This window comes from Lissotriton vulgaris, chromosome 9, assembly GCF_964263255.1.
Source record: "Lissotriton vulgaris chromosome 9, aLisVul1.2, whole genome shotgun sequence".
NCBI lineage: Eukaryota > Metazoa > Chordata > Amphibia > Caudata > Salamandridae > Lissotriton > Lissotriton vulgaris.
The window spans coordinates 1,054,444,104-1,054,462,884 of NC_141697.1; the positions used below are offsets into that span (position 1 = coordinate 1,054,444,104).

The 18,781-nt window shown below is 44.1% G+C and overlaps 1 protein-coding gene across 1 annotated transcript in view; it reads right to left on the minus strand.

The window, feature by feature from the left end:
- NUP210 (nucleoporin 210) overlaps nt 1-18,781 on the minus strand; it is a 519,503-nt gene that overhangs the window by 77,435 nt on the left and 423,287 nt on the right. Inside the window, exons 32-34 of the mRNA XM_086939009.1 lie at nt 16,465-16,685; nt 5,673-5,806; nt 835-958 (exon numbers count right to left, since the gene is read on the minus strand). Of these exons, the coding sequence (XP_086795135.1) occupies nt 835-958; nt 5,673-5,806; nt 16,465-16,685 (479 nt within the window). The remainder of the gene's footprint in view (nt 1-834; nt 959-5,672; nt 5,807-16,464; nt 16,686-18,781) is intronic.

Below are 18,781 nucleotides of genomic sequence, written 5' to 3' on the forward strand. Positions count from 1 at the left end.
CAAGGGACACTTTCATGCATGGGCAAGCACCTGATAAATGTATTTAGTTATCCAGTGTTCTGATATAGCCTGGACTTGACATTTAATGGGCAACATCGCTTTACAAAATTATAAACACACATCAGGTGAATACACAGAAAACAATTATGAGGCTCCAGGTTTAATTGCTCCTCCTGCAGGGCCTCCAGCATGAGCCTTGGGATGTCAGTCACCAGTTACGCACTCGAAGAGCCTCCACCCATCCTGACTTTTGACGCAGGAGCACCCACAGGCTGCGCTTTGGTAATGAGAGAACAGCCTCTGCTTTGCACAGCACTAAGAACAGTACACGTCACGTCTACTACATGCTTCATTTTCTACTCGACGAAATTACATTCTGTATCTTACTAATTAGGGAGGGCTTATGATGCTTGAAGACATCTGTGAGCTTTGAACTTCAAAGAATAACGAGAAGGGATAAATATCTGCATATGTTTGAACCAACCAATAGATTTACACATAAATTGGTCACAGGGGTGCGCCATTGTGCAGCCTACATGCATCGCATGCTTTTATCCCGATTTTGACACGTCAACTGAAGGCATGCAAGGAAACTATTTTATTATAGAGGGCATTTGCATCCCTTTGCCTTTCTCCTCACTGCGCCCACGAGGTTACAAAGGGATGTTTCCCCGACATAAAACTGGTCAACATATTTCAAACGAGTATTCTGGGGCACAGAGTTCTTTCCAAAATAGGGACAGGATTAAATGAAATGATTTCCTGCAAAAAATGTATCAGACACTCTGAATAGGTCACTTGATCAGAAATAAGAAAATGATCAGTGAAAAATACCTTTTAAGTTGCTGGTTTGGTCTCCAACTGTAACAATAATTTTCGAGGAGGTCACTCCTTGGATCTTCGTCTTTTCTTCACTTATGTGCATGGCTGTGGTCTTCGGTGGTGCATGAATCATGATCTGAAAGAGACACGAACAAAGAGATGGGGCCTTAAAGCAAGAAGTACAAGGCAGGGAGGGGTGTGACTTGTTTTCCGCAGTTCGTGCCTTTGGCGGAAAAGGGGAAAGAGTTAAATAGAACAGTCCGTGTGTTGCACTCAAAAAGTGTCTAGATAAGAGAGCATAAAAATTGGCACTGAAATAAAGTTCTTGCTAAGCAACTGGTCTTCGAGAAAAAAAGAGATGTTTGACAATAGTGGTCTCGATCATTCCACAGCAGCCTCCGAAGTATTTGACACATCTGATTTCACTTTCCTTTTTTCATTTGTCCAGTCGGCAGTGCAAATACATTTCGTTGTGTATATTCTGTACAGTTTTAATGCCTTTCATATTTTTGTATTCCTGTATATAGACCTTCAAAATGTCAGTGATGGAAAATAAACACCCTGTGTATTTCAGTCGGCTGCTACCATACGTCAGGGTACTTGCAACATACCCAAGTGGTCTCTTATATTTCAGGGTTCTGTCAATTACTTCACAGGGACAATCCAGGGACCTGCTAAATAAAAACATAACGTGCCAGCGTGTCGGCGTTGCTGCTCGATTACACCAGTGCACACCATGTCAATGCTGCTTTCAAAAAATGAAATGCAGGCTTTCGCTGATGTGGTTCAAATGAGCCAGGTCTTCGCGTTTTAAAGATAGCACAAGTCCAATGTATCAGGACTTCTTACTTTGTTGAGAACTTACATTTCCATTCAGCTAAATTATTTATCAGATTAAAGACACGGCAAAGCCATTTTGTCCTAATAGATCACACGTCCATGTAATATTCCACACTGCAAACTAAGCACATATTGCCATGCCAGTTTTTACACTGATGAGTATGCACTCACTTCATATGCCCAGGTACCGACCATCTGTCCGGTATTGCCACCCTCTGCCCAGGTATGAACATGCGAGATTTATTTGTGCAGATGTGCCAACCACATGAAATGCATGGCCTGAATACTACCACATATGCTCAGAAAGACACTCCACAACTAACCATGGATTTCCATCACATAGTTAAGTATTTACAAATGTCAAGCACTGACACCATAGGACCCGGCAGAGTTGTGCCTCCCAAATACCAAGTATTAGATTTTATACACCACTCACTACTCACGTGCAAGAAGTTGATGCCATATGCCCAGTGAGGAGGGGCTACCTGCCAGCAATCAGTGGCCTCTGATCTCCTCCTACCCCAGGTCACCCCCGCACGGCAGCCGTGATCTGTCTGTCACAATTGTGAATTCTGGGTGGGGAAGGGAGAGAACCTGTCGCAAATCGAGTTGGCACATGCTACCACAGAGGAACCTGAGAGCTTCCTGCAAGATCTGGCTGGAGTCTGAGAACAACCCTGATGCTAGACCCTCCGAAACCAGAGGTTCCACTGCAGAGCCTACACAGGACATCCGAGGTATGAAGGACACAGGATGCTAGTAGTTCAAGAATCCTCAGAGCCATCCTCGCCAGTTCCTCAAATTGAGCCTGAAACACTCTGATCATACCCTTAAACTCCCAGACTTATATCAGCAGTGCAAAGACCTTGCACTCCATCATGTCACAAACAGAATGAAGAGAATCCTCTGCTTGGGACACAGTTGGGACTTTGGCTCAATGGTGGGAAAACAGAAAGATGTCAGGGGTAGAACGTGCACTGGATCGGATCTCTGACTGCACCAAGTTTGTTGAGGTTTGGAAATACATGTCCTCAATCTCAGAAGATGGGCAGTGACCACCACGATCACTTTCATGAACACCCATGGTAAGGCTGAAAAGGAAGCATGATAAACTGAAAATGTTTCCTGCCCACCTTGAGCCACAGATTACGCTGATGGGACTGCAGGACCGGTGATCAGAAATATACGTACTGCATGTCTGGGGCCACCATCAAATCTCCTGGATCCAGAGCTGAAAAGCCCTGAGCAAATGTAAGCATTTTTAGCATTCCCTTCCACAAAAAGGAATTTAATGGGATAAGGTTCAAAAATATCTGAGGCCTCTGTCCTTTTAATCAACAAAGAAGTAGCACAACTAACACCCATACCCCCCACCCCCCTTCTCTGAGCCTGGAACCCGCTCGATGGCACTACTAGACACTCGAAAAAATGAATTCATGGATCAGGAATGAGGATTGCTCTTACGAATGTTGCTCTGAAGTGTTAGGAAAATAGGTGGGGGAGATATGAAAGGTTTGACTATAGCTCCTTGAACAATTTGTAAGACCCACCTGTCTGGAGTAATGGATTTATAGCTGGGGATGAAATGATGTATATATTGCCTCCTGCCAGCCCTGCATGGGACTTTGAGGGCAGAAAAAGGCAGAGTCCCAGAGTTGAAGCAGAATAAAACTTATTGGATTGCTGCCCTTGCTGGCGCAACTGGTTTTGGCTGCTGCAGTGCTCTAGGCAGAGCTGGAACCATATCATGCAGTACAGATTGAGAAGGCTGGCGCTCTCTGTAAGATGGCCTGCTGGAGTAATCCCTAAACTCTCTGCATCACTGTGGAAATTGCTATGCTAGTGATAATAGTTCCAAGGACCTAATTGTGGGGTGACTCTATAAAATGTTATACGGTCTAATCAGTCTTTTCACCAAATACCATGGAACCATCAGAAGGCCTGTTCATTAAGGATTCTGACACGTCCCCAGAAAACCTAGTTGGGCTCATCCATTCATGTCGCCCAAGCTTGACGCTGGTGTAAATTGCTCTGCCTATGTAATTAGTATTGTCCTGGCCAGCTCGGACTGCATACTTCACAAGAGCCTAACGATCATGATATAGGCTAAAAAAGCCCCAAGATCCTCGGTCGGCCAGCATTGTCTTGTTGGCCATATCCCACTATATATGGATGTACCTTCCCAGGAAACAAATTGTGTTCGTGGATCTGAGAGATGAACCAGCCAAACAAAGCATTTTCTTTCTGAATGCATCAATTATTTTTTATTCGAAGTCTGAGGTATTTATCGAAAGGAATTCAGAATGACCTCATGTCGATGCTGGACAAGGCTTTCCAGTGTAGGATATTTAGTTCAGAAGTCCAGGTCACCGGGATCCAGCCTTTGTCGCCTAATTATACGTGCATGAGCGTGGCATAAAACATGTCGTCATATGGGCACCGGTACAGATATTGTTAAAAGGCAGTATTGGCTCAGAAGAAGCCAGCTTTGGTTCAAGAATCCCAGGCAACACATTCACCCTGGTCTCATTAGTGGGCAGTTGCAACTCTAGACCTTCAGCTGCTCTCAGAACTACTAATGCAAACAAGACAATTTATTTCACTGGTAGTTCAGGAAGCAAATCTAGCTCAGTTTTAGGAGATGTCTCTAGCCCACTGGTATTTTGGAGTTCTACGTGCATGGCACCATCCGAAGAATGAGGAGAAATAATTTGTAGCCCTCCCCATCATCATCAGTGCGATTAGGTGCATCCTCTACAGGATCAGAACTCGATCCAAGGATAGCTTTGAATCTCTGATATTATAAGCATTGTAGCAGAGGTCTTAGATTAGAGTCTGGGTTTGCCTTTGTGATCTCATGGGATAACTTTGTCCTGGAGCGGGCCAAAATCAGTTCATGGCCAAAGATCAAGTCATGACCAGATATTGGGCTGGTGCTGGCAGGTTCATTATCACCACTGGTTTGGAAGGAGTTACAGTGGACGCTAGCACCGGTTCTGAGGTCAAGACAGCAGTGCAGGTTCCCAGAAAGGCACTGGGGGCCGACCCACCAGAGGTAGTTTGACTAGAGACCCTTGCTTCTCCTTGGGGAGTGAAGGCACACTAGAGAGAGCCAGCATCACACCGAAGGTCTGCAGTATGATCTCTTATAAGTCCAGTATCTGCAACAGGATTGAAGGCAGTCTAGAATATTTAGGAAACAGCAGCACAAATTGTGAGATTAGACCAGGTTTATTCAGGTCACACCAGTGGAATGCAATGTTTATCTTGATGATCTTGATCCTTCTAGACTTTGAGAGGCAGGATGGGGTAGAGTTCCACTTGGCGTTATTGTGATTAAGTCTAAACTTCAACTAAGATGTGGACTTTTCACCTTCAGGCCAGAACTGCATGTGTGCCTGTGACTTGAAGCTAGATTGTTGCTCTGATCACAGCCTCTTGTCGTACCTGGTGCCCAGGCACCCCAAACACTCTTAATTCAGCACTGTTATTAACATTTGCTTCTTGCAGTCTCGGCACAGCTTGAATCCTGTAGGTTTCAGTGCTGACTTTGTTCCCTTACACACTGTGGTAGAAATGTATACGTTGTCGGAAGAACAACGAAGTTGTCAGTGAAACTCCTGATCTATGTCAAAGAGTGCGGAAAAAAGAACAGATATTGTGTTTAGGGGTGGTGCTTAAATACTCTCCAATCCGTTAGTCCCAGGGAGGTAAGGAGCCACAAGATACCACCTACTGGCCCATGGGAAAACTCCTACAAAAATATCCAGATCCAGTCTGGCACCTAGGAACATTCTAAAGTTGAAGAACCTTCAGTTAGAAGTATCCATCAAAACATGTCTTTAGCATGTAGTATAAGTTCTTACCGGCTAGGATAAGCACACAAAAAAGTTATATATATATTTTTTTTTACATAGATCAGCCCTACCAAGTGGAATGACAGATGTTTGGTAGATAGAAGTGCAGTCATGTTGACCTACAAAGTTACTGTAACAGTCCAAGCAGCTTACCTCTCTGTATGTTTTAAGCAGTCCAGGAATCTCATAGTAGATGGTGACCACTCCCGAATCTCTTGCTACTGCTGCACCAGTTTTGGGATCCACTTGTAGCATGTTTGATGAAGAGCTCCATACTCCAGAGAGGCCTGTGGAAATGATATGTTAAATGAAACTTGTCAAGGGTTCTTCATTATGCCTCATCTTCCATAGCCGGGGGAATATTTATATATATATATATATATATATATATATATAGTGGGAGGAGTGGAGTAGATTGGGATAGAGTGTAAAGTGGGATAGATTGGGTTAGAAATGGGTAGATTAAAGATGAATAGATTGGGGTAGATTGGAGAGGGATAGATGAAGTGTGGAAGATGAAATGGGGTATATTGGGGTGAAGTGGAGGGAGTAGAAGGGGTTGACTGGGGTAGAGTGGCGTGGGGTAGATCAGGGTAGACTGGAGTGGGATATCTTGGGTAGATTGGAGTGGAGAGGAGTAGACTGGAGTGGGGTGGAGTAGATGGAGTGGGCGGGTTATGGTTAGGTAGTTTAGAGTGATATGGGGTAGATTGGAGTGATGTGGGGTAGATTGGAGTGAAGTGGGGTAGATTGGAGTGAGATAGATAGGAGAGGGGTAGTTTGGAGTGGGGTAGTTTGGAACTGAGTAGATTGAAGTGGAGCTGGATCGATAGGTGTGGCGCAGATTGGGGTGGGGTAGAGTGGAGTAGAGAGGAGTGGTGTAGATTGGAGCAGAGAGGATTGGATAGGGTGGATTGGAGATGGGTAGGTTGACTTAGAGTAGAATAGGGTAGATTGAAGTGGGGTGGAGTGAGATGGAATAGGATAGATTTGGGTGGTATTTGGTAGACTGGAATGGGATGGAGTATGGTAGACTGGGGTAAAGTGGAGTGAGGTAGATTGGGGTGGGCAGATTAGAGTGGGGTACATTGGGGTAGAGTGGAGTGGGGTGCAGGTGGAGAGATTGGAGTGGAGTTGAGCTTGGATTGGAGTGAGATAGATTGGGGAAGAGTAGAGTGGGATAGATTAGAATGGAGTGGGGTAGTCTGGAGTACCGTGGGAAAATTGGATGGAGTGGGTTGGATTGGAGAGGGGTAGATTGTAGTGAGGTTGAGTGGAGTAGATTGGAGTTGTAGATTGAAGAGAAGTACATAGGAGTAGATTGGGGTGGGGTAGATTGGACTAGGGTGGAGTGGGTTAGATTGAAGTGGAGTATGGTGCATTTCAGTGGAGTGGGGTAAACTGGAGTGGGTTGACTGGATGAAATGGACTAGGGTACATTTGGGTAGAGTGGAATGGAGTACAGTGGAGTGGGGTATAGTGGGTGGATTGGAGTGTGGCAGATTGGAGTGGATTGAGGTAGACTGGTAGATTGAAGTAAGGTAGACTGCGGTGGAGTGCGGTAGATTGGAGTGGGGTGTTGAATAAGACTGGACAGGAGCTGGATAGATCACAGTAGAGTTTGGAGTGGAGTGGGGTAAATTGCAATGAAGTGGGGTAAATTAGAATGGAGTGGGGTACATTGGACTGGAGTAGAGGAGTCGGGTAGGTGGAGCGGAGTGGGTTGGATTGAGGTACAATGGAGTGGGGTGACGGGGTAGATTAAAGTGGATTGGGGTACACTGGGGTAGATTGGAGCGGAGTGGAGTTGATTTGAGTGGAGTGTGGTATACTGTGGTGGAGTGCAGTAAAATAAGTTGGGAATAATTGGGTTGGATTGGGAGGAGTAGGGTAGATTGGAGTGGGGTAGCTTATAGGGGAATGGGATAGACTAGAAGGTAGTGGAGTGAACTGGGGTAGGTTGCAGTGTGAGTGGGGTAGATTTGGTTGAAGTGGGGTAGATTGAAGTGGTGTAGACTGAAGTGGTGCAGACTGAAGTGGGGTGATTGGGGTGGGATGGGTAAATTGGGGTGGAGTTGCGTGGAGTGGGATAGATTGGAGTGGGGTAGATTGTTGTGGAGTAGATTGTTGTGGGGTAGAGTGCGGTTGGTGGTCTGGAGTGGAGGAGAGTGGCGTATTGTGTAGTGGGGAGAGTGTCCTAACTGAAGTGGTGTGGAGTTGAGTTGCCTGGACTGATGTCGTGTCTTAGAGTGGAGTGGCATGCCGTAGAGTGGCGTATAGTAGAGTGGAATGGCAGAGTGGAGGGGCATAAAGTGGAAGGGAGTGGTAGTAGTGCACTGCCATTACAGACAACACATTTTCAGTTCAAATGACAATTACATTTGCACCGAAATATGGCTTACTGCACACAAACAGTAATGTGTCATCACCTAGTGTTTTGATGTAAGTTGACAATATTCAAATATTTGTCTCCAATGCACTTCAGAATTACAAACAAATTGTGTTTCATTGGTACTAATTCTGATATATTCTGAAACATCAGCATTGTTAATTTATTTTTTGTTGTGCGCCAGAAAAAAACATCTTTCACCCTTTCCTCTTACATGGATATTCAGCAGGATTGTCACATAAATGCTCTCACTTTGAGTCAGAGAATGGACGAAGCGCCCTTGGAAGAAAGAACTTGACATTTGACCTCAATCTTTGAATGAACAAAAAAAGTGACAAGTAATGAACAAGATTTAAAGGCCTGTTAACAGAAAGTGAGTTTGTGGAAGAATATAGTAAACAAGCATTGGCATAGCCAATAGGTCTCGCCTTTGGGGCGTTATAAGTGTTTAGACAGAGCTATTGGCTTTGTTAACGTTTTTAATATGTGTTGTAGAGTATTGTGAATGTTGTGCAGCATGTAGGAGTTATAATAAAAAAAGTGTTATAACTATTTCTGTCACCATATATCTAACCGAAAAAACATTATATACAACTGAAGTATGGTACTAAAAAACAAAATTAATACAAAACATGGGTTCTAGTTTATTTGTTTATGCAATGCTGTCAATTTTTCCTTGCTTGTAATTAATGTTTGTTATAGTTTATTGTTAGGTGTTGGATATAAACAACGGGAGGGTGGATGTTGTGAAATAGTATTTTAATTAGATACAAGTAGTGGAGAGTTATTTGTGGAGAATTAATAGATGTCAAATGTTTATGCAAACAGAAGTGGTGTGGAGTGATGCTGAGGTGTTTGTGAGTAGTGGCGGAGGTGATACTCAGTTGATCCGGAATGATATTGAGACGATGCTGAAGTGGTGGTGTGCTGGTTCCGAGGTGATGCTTATGTGATGCTGGATGATACATAGGTGGTACTGAGTGATGCGGAGGAGGTGCTAAGTGATGAAAAAACACGAATGTTAAAAGGTGTGGTCCATTTTGAAGTTGTGTACTGTGCAATGGGGGGAAAGGAAGCACGCACCACAGCTGTGCACTGTGCAGAGATGTCAAAGATAGCACGCACAACAGCTGCGCAGAGGTGTGAAAGGAAGTCAGCACCACAGTGCTGAAAAAACATGAATGTTAAAAGGTGCGGTCAATTTTTAAGCTGTGTACTGTGCAATTGGGGAAGGGAGCAGGCGCCACAGCTGATCACAATGCAGAGATGTGAAAGGTAGCACACCCCACAGCTAAGCACAGGCATTATTTAGGAGCCGGTGCCAGCAAGCATGCACAAAAAGCATGTGCTATTAATTAAGTACCCATGTGCACACCAGCAGATACCGGCTCAAATTAAGCCCACAGCAAGGGCCTACTTTACGCCCCTGGATCGTGCGAGCACCAAAAGCAATGTGGGGAAAGGAAGCATACACAACAGCTGTGCGCTATGCAGAGATGTCAAAGGTAGCACGGACCACAGCTGAGCAGAGGTGTGAAAGGAAGTGCGCACCACAGTGATGAAAAAAACACTAATGTTAAAAGGTGCGGTCAATTTTTAGGATGGTACCTAAAAAGAGTCAACTATAGAGGCCAACTACAGAGTACAGCAAATGTCTTGACAATAACATACTAATACAAAGATAACAGTGAAGGAAGAGAGTGCTGACATAGTTGAAATGCGAGTGCTGGAAAAAGAAAGCACACACTCTTGTGGCGTTGATATCTGTCCCTTGGCTGGGGTGGATGGGACGCACCTGGTAAGGAAAGCTGCAAGGTCTTAATGATTCATGATCCACAACAGATGGCACGCTGCGTGCCGCTGCTCGCTCCCGACAGCTAAACGCTGTGGGAGTACACATTTTCAGAAAAGGTGGGACCTGCACCCGCCTTTGATCAATTGCGTGCTTTCATTTTTGAAAGCCACATGCAAAGGTAAATAGCATTTGTGGAAAATCGAACACCACACGCACTAGTTTGCAGAAAGTCTGAACTGATGCGCGCTGTGCTAGGCTTGACCTAAAACGGTTTGGGCAACGGGAGGAACAAACTCAAGCTGGACAGCCTAAAGCAAATAAAGACAGCAAAACAGAAAGCCAGAAAATGTGAGTTACAAACCACAAAGGCAATGGAAAGCAACGGACAGAATGCATTCCTAGGTCAGCTTTCTGAATGTCCCCAAGATGTCTTTAGCAAACCGGCTTTGACCTAAAAAGGGCTTCAGCACTGGGGAGCTAATTTTCAAGCAATATCCTACTGCAGGGGCACAAGTAAATGAGAGGTAACTGTGCTAGGCCCCTGTGAGGCAGAACCACCTCATCGCTCAGGCATATCACCAGTGACATACGCAACCTTGTGGCCGTTGGAAGATGGTGCCCAGTAGAGGAGGCATTAGAATAGAGAGAATCTATTGGGGAAATTAACAGCAAATGCTGATGAGCAGGAAAGATGAACAATGGTAAAAAGAAAATTAAAAGGTGGCCCATGGTGTTGGAACATGAATGAAACAGAGAGGTTGAAGAAATGAGAATATATCGGAATAGACTAACATTTAAGAAGGGTAAAAGTATATGCAGGAGAGTGAATGTGGATAACACAATAAGAGGACTACAGCTGGAATGAGACTGGAAGCAGGAGGTAGGAAAGGAAGAATAACGCTGAATGCCTTACAGATTAAGCCTACATTGTGAAGACAGGTTTGAAAACTGGTTATCCACTGCTCTGATGTCATGGCACTGAAATAACGAATGCAATTTTGCATTGCTTTGATGTCAGAGCAGTGGAAAGGCAGGATCAGAATCATGTGCAAAATAGCAAAAATATAATAGACAGCTGTCATTTCAACTGATTGTGGCTCACACTAGAAAAATGGTCAACTTGCTTTAAAACAAGTCAATGTGAGAATGTAATGTGACAACAAGTAACTAAATTAAGCAAAATGTATCTAACATGAAGGTGGGCGGAACCTTAAGACAAAGAAAACACTTGAACAGCCTTGGAAGGGTAATAGCATTCAGATCCTCAAATGCGGACTCTATTCTCCTCACAACACCCTACCCCCTTTGCCGAGTTTGAAAAAGAGGTTTCTTTTGCTAAAATGTCCAATGTACTTCACAACATGATGACTCCTGAGCCTACCACTGCCTGACAAAATTGTCAATGGACATAACACAGTATAAAGAAGTAAATCCTAATGAAATGATTACGTTTCCACACCACACCAGGTACGCAAGCATAATAGTGTAATATGCTTTCTGTGGTGTAGAGCGCTAGTGCTCCGCACCACATGACCGCCTGAGGCATGCCGGGAGCGGCGGCTGCCATTTCCTCACAGTGGGCTCTACGTGCGGGAGTGACCCCGGCGCTCTCCCTTGTAGACCAATAAAGTTAATTAAAGCCACCACCTGTGAGAAAAGTTTTCTTTCCCCATGCGGGAGGGGGGGGGGGAGGGCACTTCTTTTTATGAATAGACAGCATATAATGGGATAACATGACACAATAACATATGTTTAATACAAGTAAGCTTTTACTTAAAAATATTGTAACAAGGACAATGGCTGTGAGATGTTTTCGCTGGTGAGCAGAGTGAGATACTGACAATGGTGAACAATGTCATTAAATCACACACAGTGGCTTCGAGAATAGCCTGCACTGGTAGCCAACGCGAGAAGCAGGCTGTGGTAGTTGGTGTGTTCGCCCGCTGGGCATACCATGCTTTGGTGGGTGCACTTCCATTTATTTCCTTCAAACTTTACACATTTGTTTCCGACTATGGCCTGCTCATATGCAAATATTTTATACTGTAGAACTTATAAGCATACAACTAACAATATAGTGACCGATGTCATGCTTAAATCACTCTTAGTCACTGACAATTGCTTGGGCCACATTACAGTCAATAGTTTTTTACCCCTTAATGCCACTTTAGACAGAGGCTCACCTAATGCCAATCAGTACTGATGCAGCTCTTAATGGGAACTTGTATGTTGCACTTACTTCTACTGGGGAATTATAGCACTGGTAGATATTTGAATAGGCCATTAAATCCTAGAAGCAATAGGCACACCAGAACCACTGGTGAAGTGGCTACTGGGCAAAGACCGCTGTACATTTACTGTACATTTGTGACAGCAATGCCCCAACAAAAACACCAACGCCCTACATAGTCTTGACTTGCTGTGTTCTTAATGAGCAGAGAAAGAACAATTGGAATTCGCAACACAAAATCTAGCCATGGCCTGCCTGTTACATGGCAATTTGCCTGACTCAGTCTGTCCACTCATGGCTGCAGAGAGGCTTATACATTTGCTTTGCCGGTCTTCCATGGTTCTGCATTCTTCCCAAGGCAGGTCTTACTCTTGTATGCTCTGACTGCTTCTTACACCTTCCACTGCTGCCTGATAACTCGGTTCTTCCTCAAGTCCTACTTTGGCTATGCTTGTACAGAAGTTAGCAAAAACATGAAGCCTTGGTTATTTTAACACCTGTACAAGAAACTGCATTAAGGTCTCTTTCAGCTGTGTCTTCTGCTTTGATCACAGCCAACGTAGTGCACTGACCCTTGAGTGAGACATGTCTAATCCACTGGCAGTTTGAAGGTATAAATATAACTCATGCTAGGTCTAATTGGGGAGAAAGTAAATTGTCCCCATCATTCCTCATTCGTGCTGAATCCACTCCTGCCTGGTGAAACCTCCTTAACTCCATCCCCAGAGTCTATATTAAGCCAGAGAGGAAAACATACATTAGCATGTGGAAGATCTCCTAAAATTAACAATTCCAGTTTACTGTTCATTAACTGTCTTTACATATTAAACTTTGTTATTCACTGCAGAATCAGTACAAGGGCAAGTATTAACCCACTTCCACTTGGGATATCTAGACCCAGTTATTCCTCTCCCTGTGTGTATAGTCTTCAAGTCTGTGCTTCATGATCAGATTAGGGATGTATACTCTTTGTTAGCCTGTGTTCGTTGAGCCTGTCACTTTAATGCATCCGTGACAATAGTAAAACAAAATGGATCGGATGGGGCGAAATGGGACTGGGAATAGGACATCAATCATAGACATGCCCATGGGCATGATGGCCACTTGTTAATCTTGGAACACCAGAGCTATCATGATCAAGAACGGATGGGGACAAAATAATATACCATGTGATTAACCACAAACTACCAATTTCTCAATGTCTACGTGTTCATAAAATAGCATTAATCAGAAGGCAGCAGGGTTACAATTTATGAACAATAAAATGATATGTCTTAATAAAGCTGGAACATAGGCACCCTAGCTCTATAGAGAAACTTCACACTGGCAAACGGAGCTAGGGAATATTTGAAGATATGTAAAGTCATCAGAGGGAACTGATCTATGCTCATTTTACTTTGTGTAAAAGGAGAACAATTCTGTATGAAGTCATTACATGTATTATGCATCACAAAATTACATCTTAAAACTGGTTAATTATCCAGGTACTCCTGACGCCTCGATGTCTTCTTCGATCTCTGAATGAGTACTCGAATGCCAGTTTACCATAATTTATAGCAAGAAATCGCTAGGCTCCATTTACAGAATACCCTAAATCTCCAATCCCACATCCATTTCAAACATGGTACAATCACTAGTCTTTTCTAGACTATGGCATCTCCTTGCAAGCAGGAATTCTTAAATGCCATGTTTCACCTCTAAAAGCAACTCTCCTCTCTACTACTTTTGGGCTCTGTAAATTAGGGTCATATCACTCCAATCTGATACTACTGAACCAGCTGCCAAAAAAGCAAGAAGTATCTTGAAATAGGTGTGCATGATCTACAAATCTACACTTAAAAATGCCCAACTACGTGGCCCAGAATTCTCTGGAGTATGAACATTTATTCAGAGGACCAACACCTCTTACTTTAAGTCCCCGTCTAGCAGAAGAAAGGTATCCTAATACAAGAGTTTTTGGGAAACACCCTCAGGTTGTGTAACTTAATTCTTACACTAATCAGAACTAACCCCTCCCTCAAATTCTTTTAAGGAGAAAAGGAAAATGCTACTTACCAGTATGCATCTGTTCTTGGCATGTAGAGCTGCAGAGTCTCACACTGTGCATTAGATCGCCACCTGGTGTTGGGCTCGGATGATTGCATGTTGTCGTCGTCTTGGAAGAAGTCTTTGTAGTCACGAGATAGGTGACTCCTCCCTTGGACGATAGTGCACATGGGCATCGACTCCATCCTTGGATTGTTTTTTGTCATGATGAGATATGATGGAGTTAGTAGAAATAGAAAAAAGGGATGTCCATGTGTGTGTATCTAATTAAGATAGAACTGGAACAGATACAGACCCCAGGAGGCGGATGGGCGTGTGAGACTCTGCAGCTACTACTATCTACTGTGTGGTGTAGTGGAAACATGTCCTGTTTCTGGATCAATGTGGATCCTCTTTTGTAAAGGATCTGGTTGGAAAAGCTCCTCTTCTTGAAGCACAGCCTTCGGCGCCGATTTTTTTGGGTCCAAACCGGTTTGTTGCTGGTCTTTAGCCTTAGGAGCTGATGTAGAGTCCTTTGGCGTAGATTTCGGCACTGAAGATATTGTCTTTGGAGCCGAAGCCTGTTTTGTGGACTTGGAAGAATCTGAAGCAGGTTCTGTATGTTTCGGCATCGAGGGTACGGCTTCAGAGTGGAAGCTGTTTTCGGGGCATCGGAAACAGGCTTCGTTGTTTTCGGAGCCGCTTTGTCTCTCGGAGTCAACGGTTTCGGAATGTCTTTCGGAACCGGGACTTCTTTTTGCTTCGGTGCCGAGGGAGCAGGTGGTATCGGCACATGCGGTTTGCTCGGTATGAAGCTACTGGAAGGCTTCATTATTTTCTTCGGAGCCAGGCTCGATGGCGGGGCTTTCGAAGTATTTTTTCGGTTTCGACTGGGCACCGGAGGCGGAGTGTTGACCTTTGCCTTCGATTTTGGTGTTTGGGCTGGGGTAGGGGCAGTGGTACTCACGCGTTGACCCAAAGGTATGGAGTCATCGGAGTCATCTGCCTTGGATACGATCTGGAGATCATTGGAATCTTCTTCTGGAACGCATGGTCCTTCGTCGAAGATATCCACCGGTTCCGGAGCTGCTATCTGCATATCGCGTTGGCGGGCCCTCCGATCTCGAATGGTCTTCTTTGATCGAAAGGATGCAGAGGCTGTGCAGCTGGATTAGTCTTATTCTGGCGATAAGCACAGGTTACAGACCTCGTGATGGTCAATTTGTGGAACTTTTGCTCCACACTCGGGGCATCTTTTGAATGGCGTCCTTTCCATGAGGTGTAGGCCTCACGGCCCGCGTGGACGACCGGAATCTAGCTGAGAAAGTCGAGTCGATATTTATCGATATTAAAAGTTTTTTGGTTGAAGTTTGAAGAAAATTTTACGTGTCGAAGTACTTGAAAAGTATATTTTCGAGCCAGAGCGGAAAAGTTTCATCTGAACCCAGTGGCGGAAAAAAAAAATCTAAGGATGGAGTCGATGCCCATGCGCACCATCTTCCAAGGGAGGAGTCACCTATCTCGTGACTACAAAGACTTCTTCCAAGACGACAACAACATGCAATCATTCGAACCCAACACCAGGTGGCGATCTCATGCACAGTGTGAGATCTGCAGCTCATATGCCTCGAACATAAACTTTAACAATTCCTCATAACATGTCGCCTGCCATGCCCTTACAACCTGTCTCTTACAGCACTAGAGGGTTGCTTCGACAGGGTCAGTGCTATCTTTCAAGATTGACTATTACTCTTCTAAGGTTATCCAAATGGGTTTCATCCATGGGCCTCCCCATATTTGTGAAGTTGACTCTCTGCATATAGTTGTTTAACATGGCCAATAAATTATCTGCACTTTGAAGCTGTGCCTTGGGAAACCCCATACATTAGTTTATCTGCACCACAGTTTTCAACACTACACCGCAGCGGTGTAGCAAAGATACAATGAGGCCTAGTGCAGAGAACCAAAATGGGCGACCCATCCCTTGGTTAGGTACTGACGTATAGCGTCCCCTGAGAGCCCTGGATCCCCAGAGCCACTGCACCTTCTGCACTATTGATAGGTATCCCCTTGCTACACTGGTGTAATATCAAATCCCTAGCACAACAATTATCTTTGCACCTTATATTTTATATAGTACCTTCCACTACTGTGATCTGCCTTGAAGCTTCATAAAGCTCTTTGAACACCTTTAGTGTCTAGTGCATGATACATAAAAACAAAAAATACAAAACAAAATACAAGGAAGAATATTCTGCCACAGTATGCATTTATGAGTCTTGCATTGCCCTGTCAGAAAGGAGACTTCTTGTTGTTAGTTGCCAAATGTCTTTCTTCAGTAAAGGCAACTTGTGTAGTATTTGTAGCTCTATTTATAAGAGGAAAGAATTATAATACTTGGCACATCCATCTTCAAATTGCGTGTTAATGGTCGGGACAAAGGTCAGCCTTAAACTAGTTACAAATGTAATAGACCATTGAGGGTTACTAAGAGAAAGATGCTTACCATCTTGATTTACCAATGTTGCACTGAAACAGATGACATCACCAACTACCGCTTCCTCCGTAAAGTCGGGGTAGATGGCGTGCTGAACAGGTAGAGGCACATAATCAGAAACTCCAGCGTGCTCTGTATCCCAAACTCCAAGCAGCGTCAAGCCTACATTCACAGTCCTGATTACAAAGGTATTGTTGGTGGCTCCCTTCCCAATCTGTACAAAGTCATCCCTGTAGATATCGAAAGAAGGTAAACAATGACATTCTAATCGCATGATTGATAATGATACATTATTTACGTTCTAAATGAACTGAAGAAAGAAATATTGAATATGTTCTATTGCATTTTCAAACGCATTTCCTTAAACAATCGACAGCATCCAAAATAGTGGCGTCCAAAGATCACTGCAACAATTTTGCCAACTTTTTCAGCAAAAAAAATCGTCAAAATTGATCTCTTTTTTAGCACACTCCCGCCACTCACATGGAGAACTTCAGGCCAACAACACTCGGCAACATCCCAGTGAACACACCTACTCACTGGTCCTCCTTTCACCCCATCCAGGTAGAAGAGATAGTCAATCTGATCGCCTCCACTAAACCCTCATCTCACTCCCTAGACCAGCTGCCCTTGAGCCTGGCTAAAGACCTAAAGCTTACCCTAGCCTCAATTTGGTGCAAGATCATCAATAGCTCACTGAGCTCGGGAATCATTCCAGACTGCCTCAAAGTAGGTCAAGTCATGACGTGACTAAAAAAACCCTGGCTAGACTCAGAGGACATGAACAACTTCAGACCGGTATCAAACCTTCCTCTTTTATCCAAAACTCTTGAAAGATGTGTTCTCCCACAGCTAACCCAACACCTAAAGAATATCAAGCTTCTAGACCCTCTTCAATCAGGATTTAGAAAGGGATGCAGTACTGAGACCGCAATCTTAAATGTCTTAGACGATCTCCACAAATCACTTGACTCAGACCAATGCAGCCTTCTCATTCTCCTAGATTTATCGGCCGCCTTCGACACTGTTGCTCACAACCTGCTCCTCAAAGTCCTTCATGAAAGAGCGGGCATTGAATTAACGGTACTAAACTGGTTCGCCTCCTTTCTTCTCAACCGCACGCATGGAATAATAATCTATAACTCTGAGTCTGACCCCCTACCCCTCAACAAAGAAGTTCCCCAAGGGTCAGTACTCTCCCCAACTTTTCAACATCTACATGGAACCCCTCACCACACTTCTCAGGAACTCAAACACCCCCTTCCACCTCTATGCAGACGACACACAACTTTATATGGAAACCACCACGATCAAAGACATACACAATGTCAAGCTCAGGGAGGTCCCACATTGGATCTTAGCGAACCACCTCAAACTCAACCAAGAGAAAACAGAAGTTCTCCTAATTTCTAACAGAGATGAAAACCCCCAAATCGAAGAATGGCTCAAAGTCATTGATGCCCTCAATGGTGCCCTTGCGCCAAAGGACTCCGTGAAATCCCTAGGTATTACCCTTGACCCCAAACTGGACATGAAAAAACACATCTCAAAAGGTGCCAAAAGTGCATTCCTAAATCTGAAACTGCTATACAAAATAAAACCCTTCCTCCCCCGAAAGATCTTAAACAAGCCACCCAGGCACTGGTGCTCTCCAGAATTGATTACGGAACCGCAGCTTTGACCGGGACAGCAAAATCCCACCTAGGTCCCCTGACCACCACCCTCAACGCAGCAGCAAGAATGGTCACAGGAACTAAGAAATTCGAACACATTTCTCCGGCACTAAAGGAACTGAAGTGGCTCCCCACTGACCAACGAGCCAGCTTCCGTACAGCCTGTCTCACCCACAAAGCCCTACACACAGGTAAACCAGAATACCTGGCCGCCAAACTCAAATGGGCTGGCCAGTCCAGGAACCTCAGAAGCTCCAACACGCTTCTACTCATCCCACTGAAATCACGGAAACTCAAAATCGCAAACAAGTCCTTTGCGGGAAATGCACCTAAGATCGGGAACTCCATACTCCCCCACATCAGAACGACCACCTCCTTCCTGAAATTCAAAAATTCTAAATAATAATAATAACAAAATTTTTCCAGATAATAGTACAAGATTTAGTAGCAAGGAAGACATTATATTTATTTTCTGACATTAGGAAATTATTGCAGTATAATGTAATCAAAAATCTCTTCTAGGAGCTCTACTGTTGGAATATAGTTCTTTCAATAATACTGTAGCGTTCCCACTTTGCCTCCCCAGCTAGTCTGCACCATGCAGGGAGAGGCTTCCTACTTAGGTCATATAGAATCATATCAAACAGGAAACG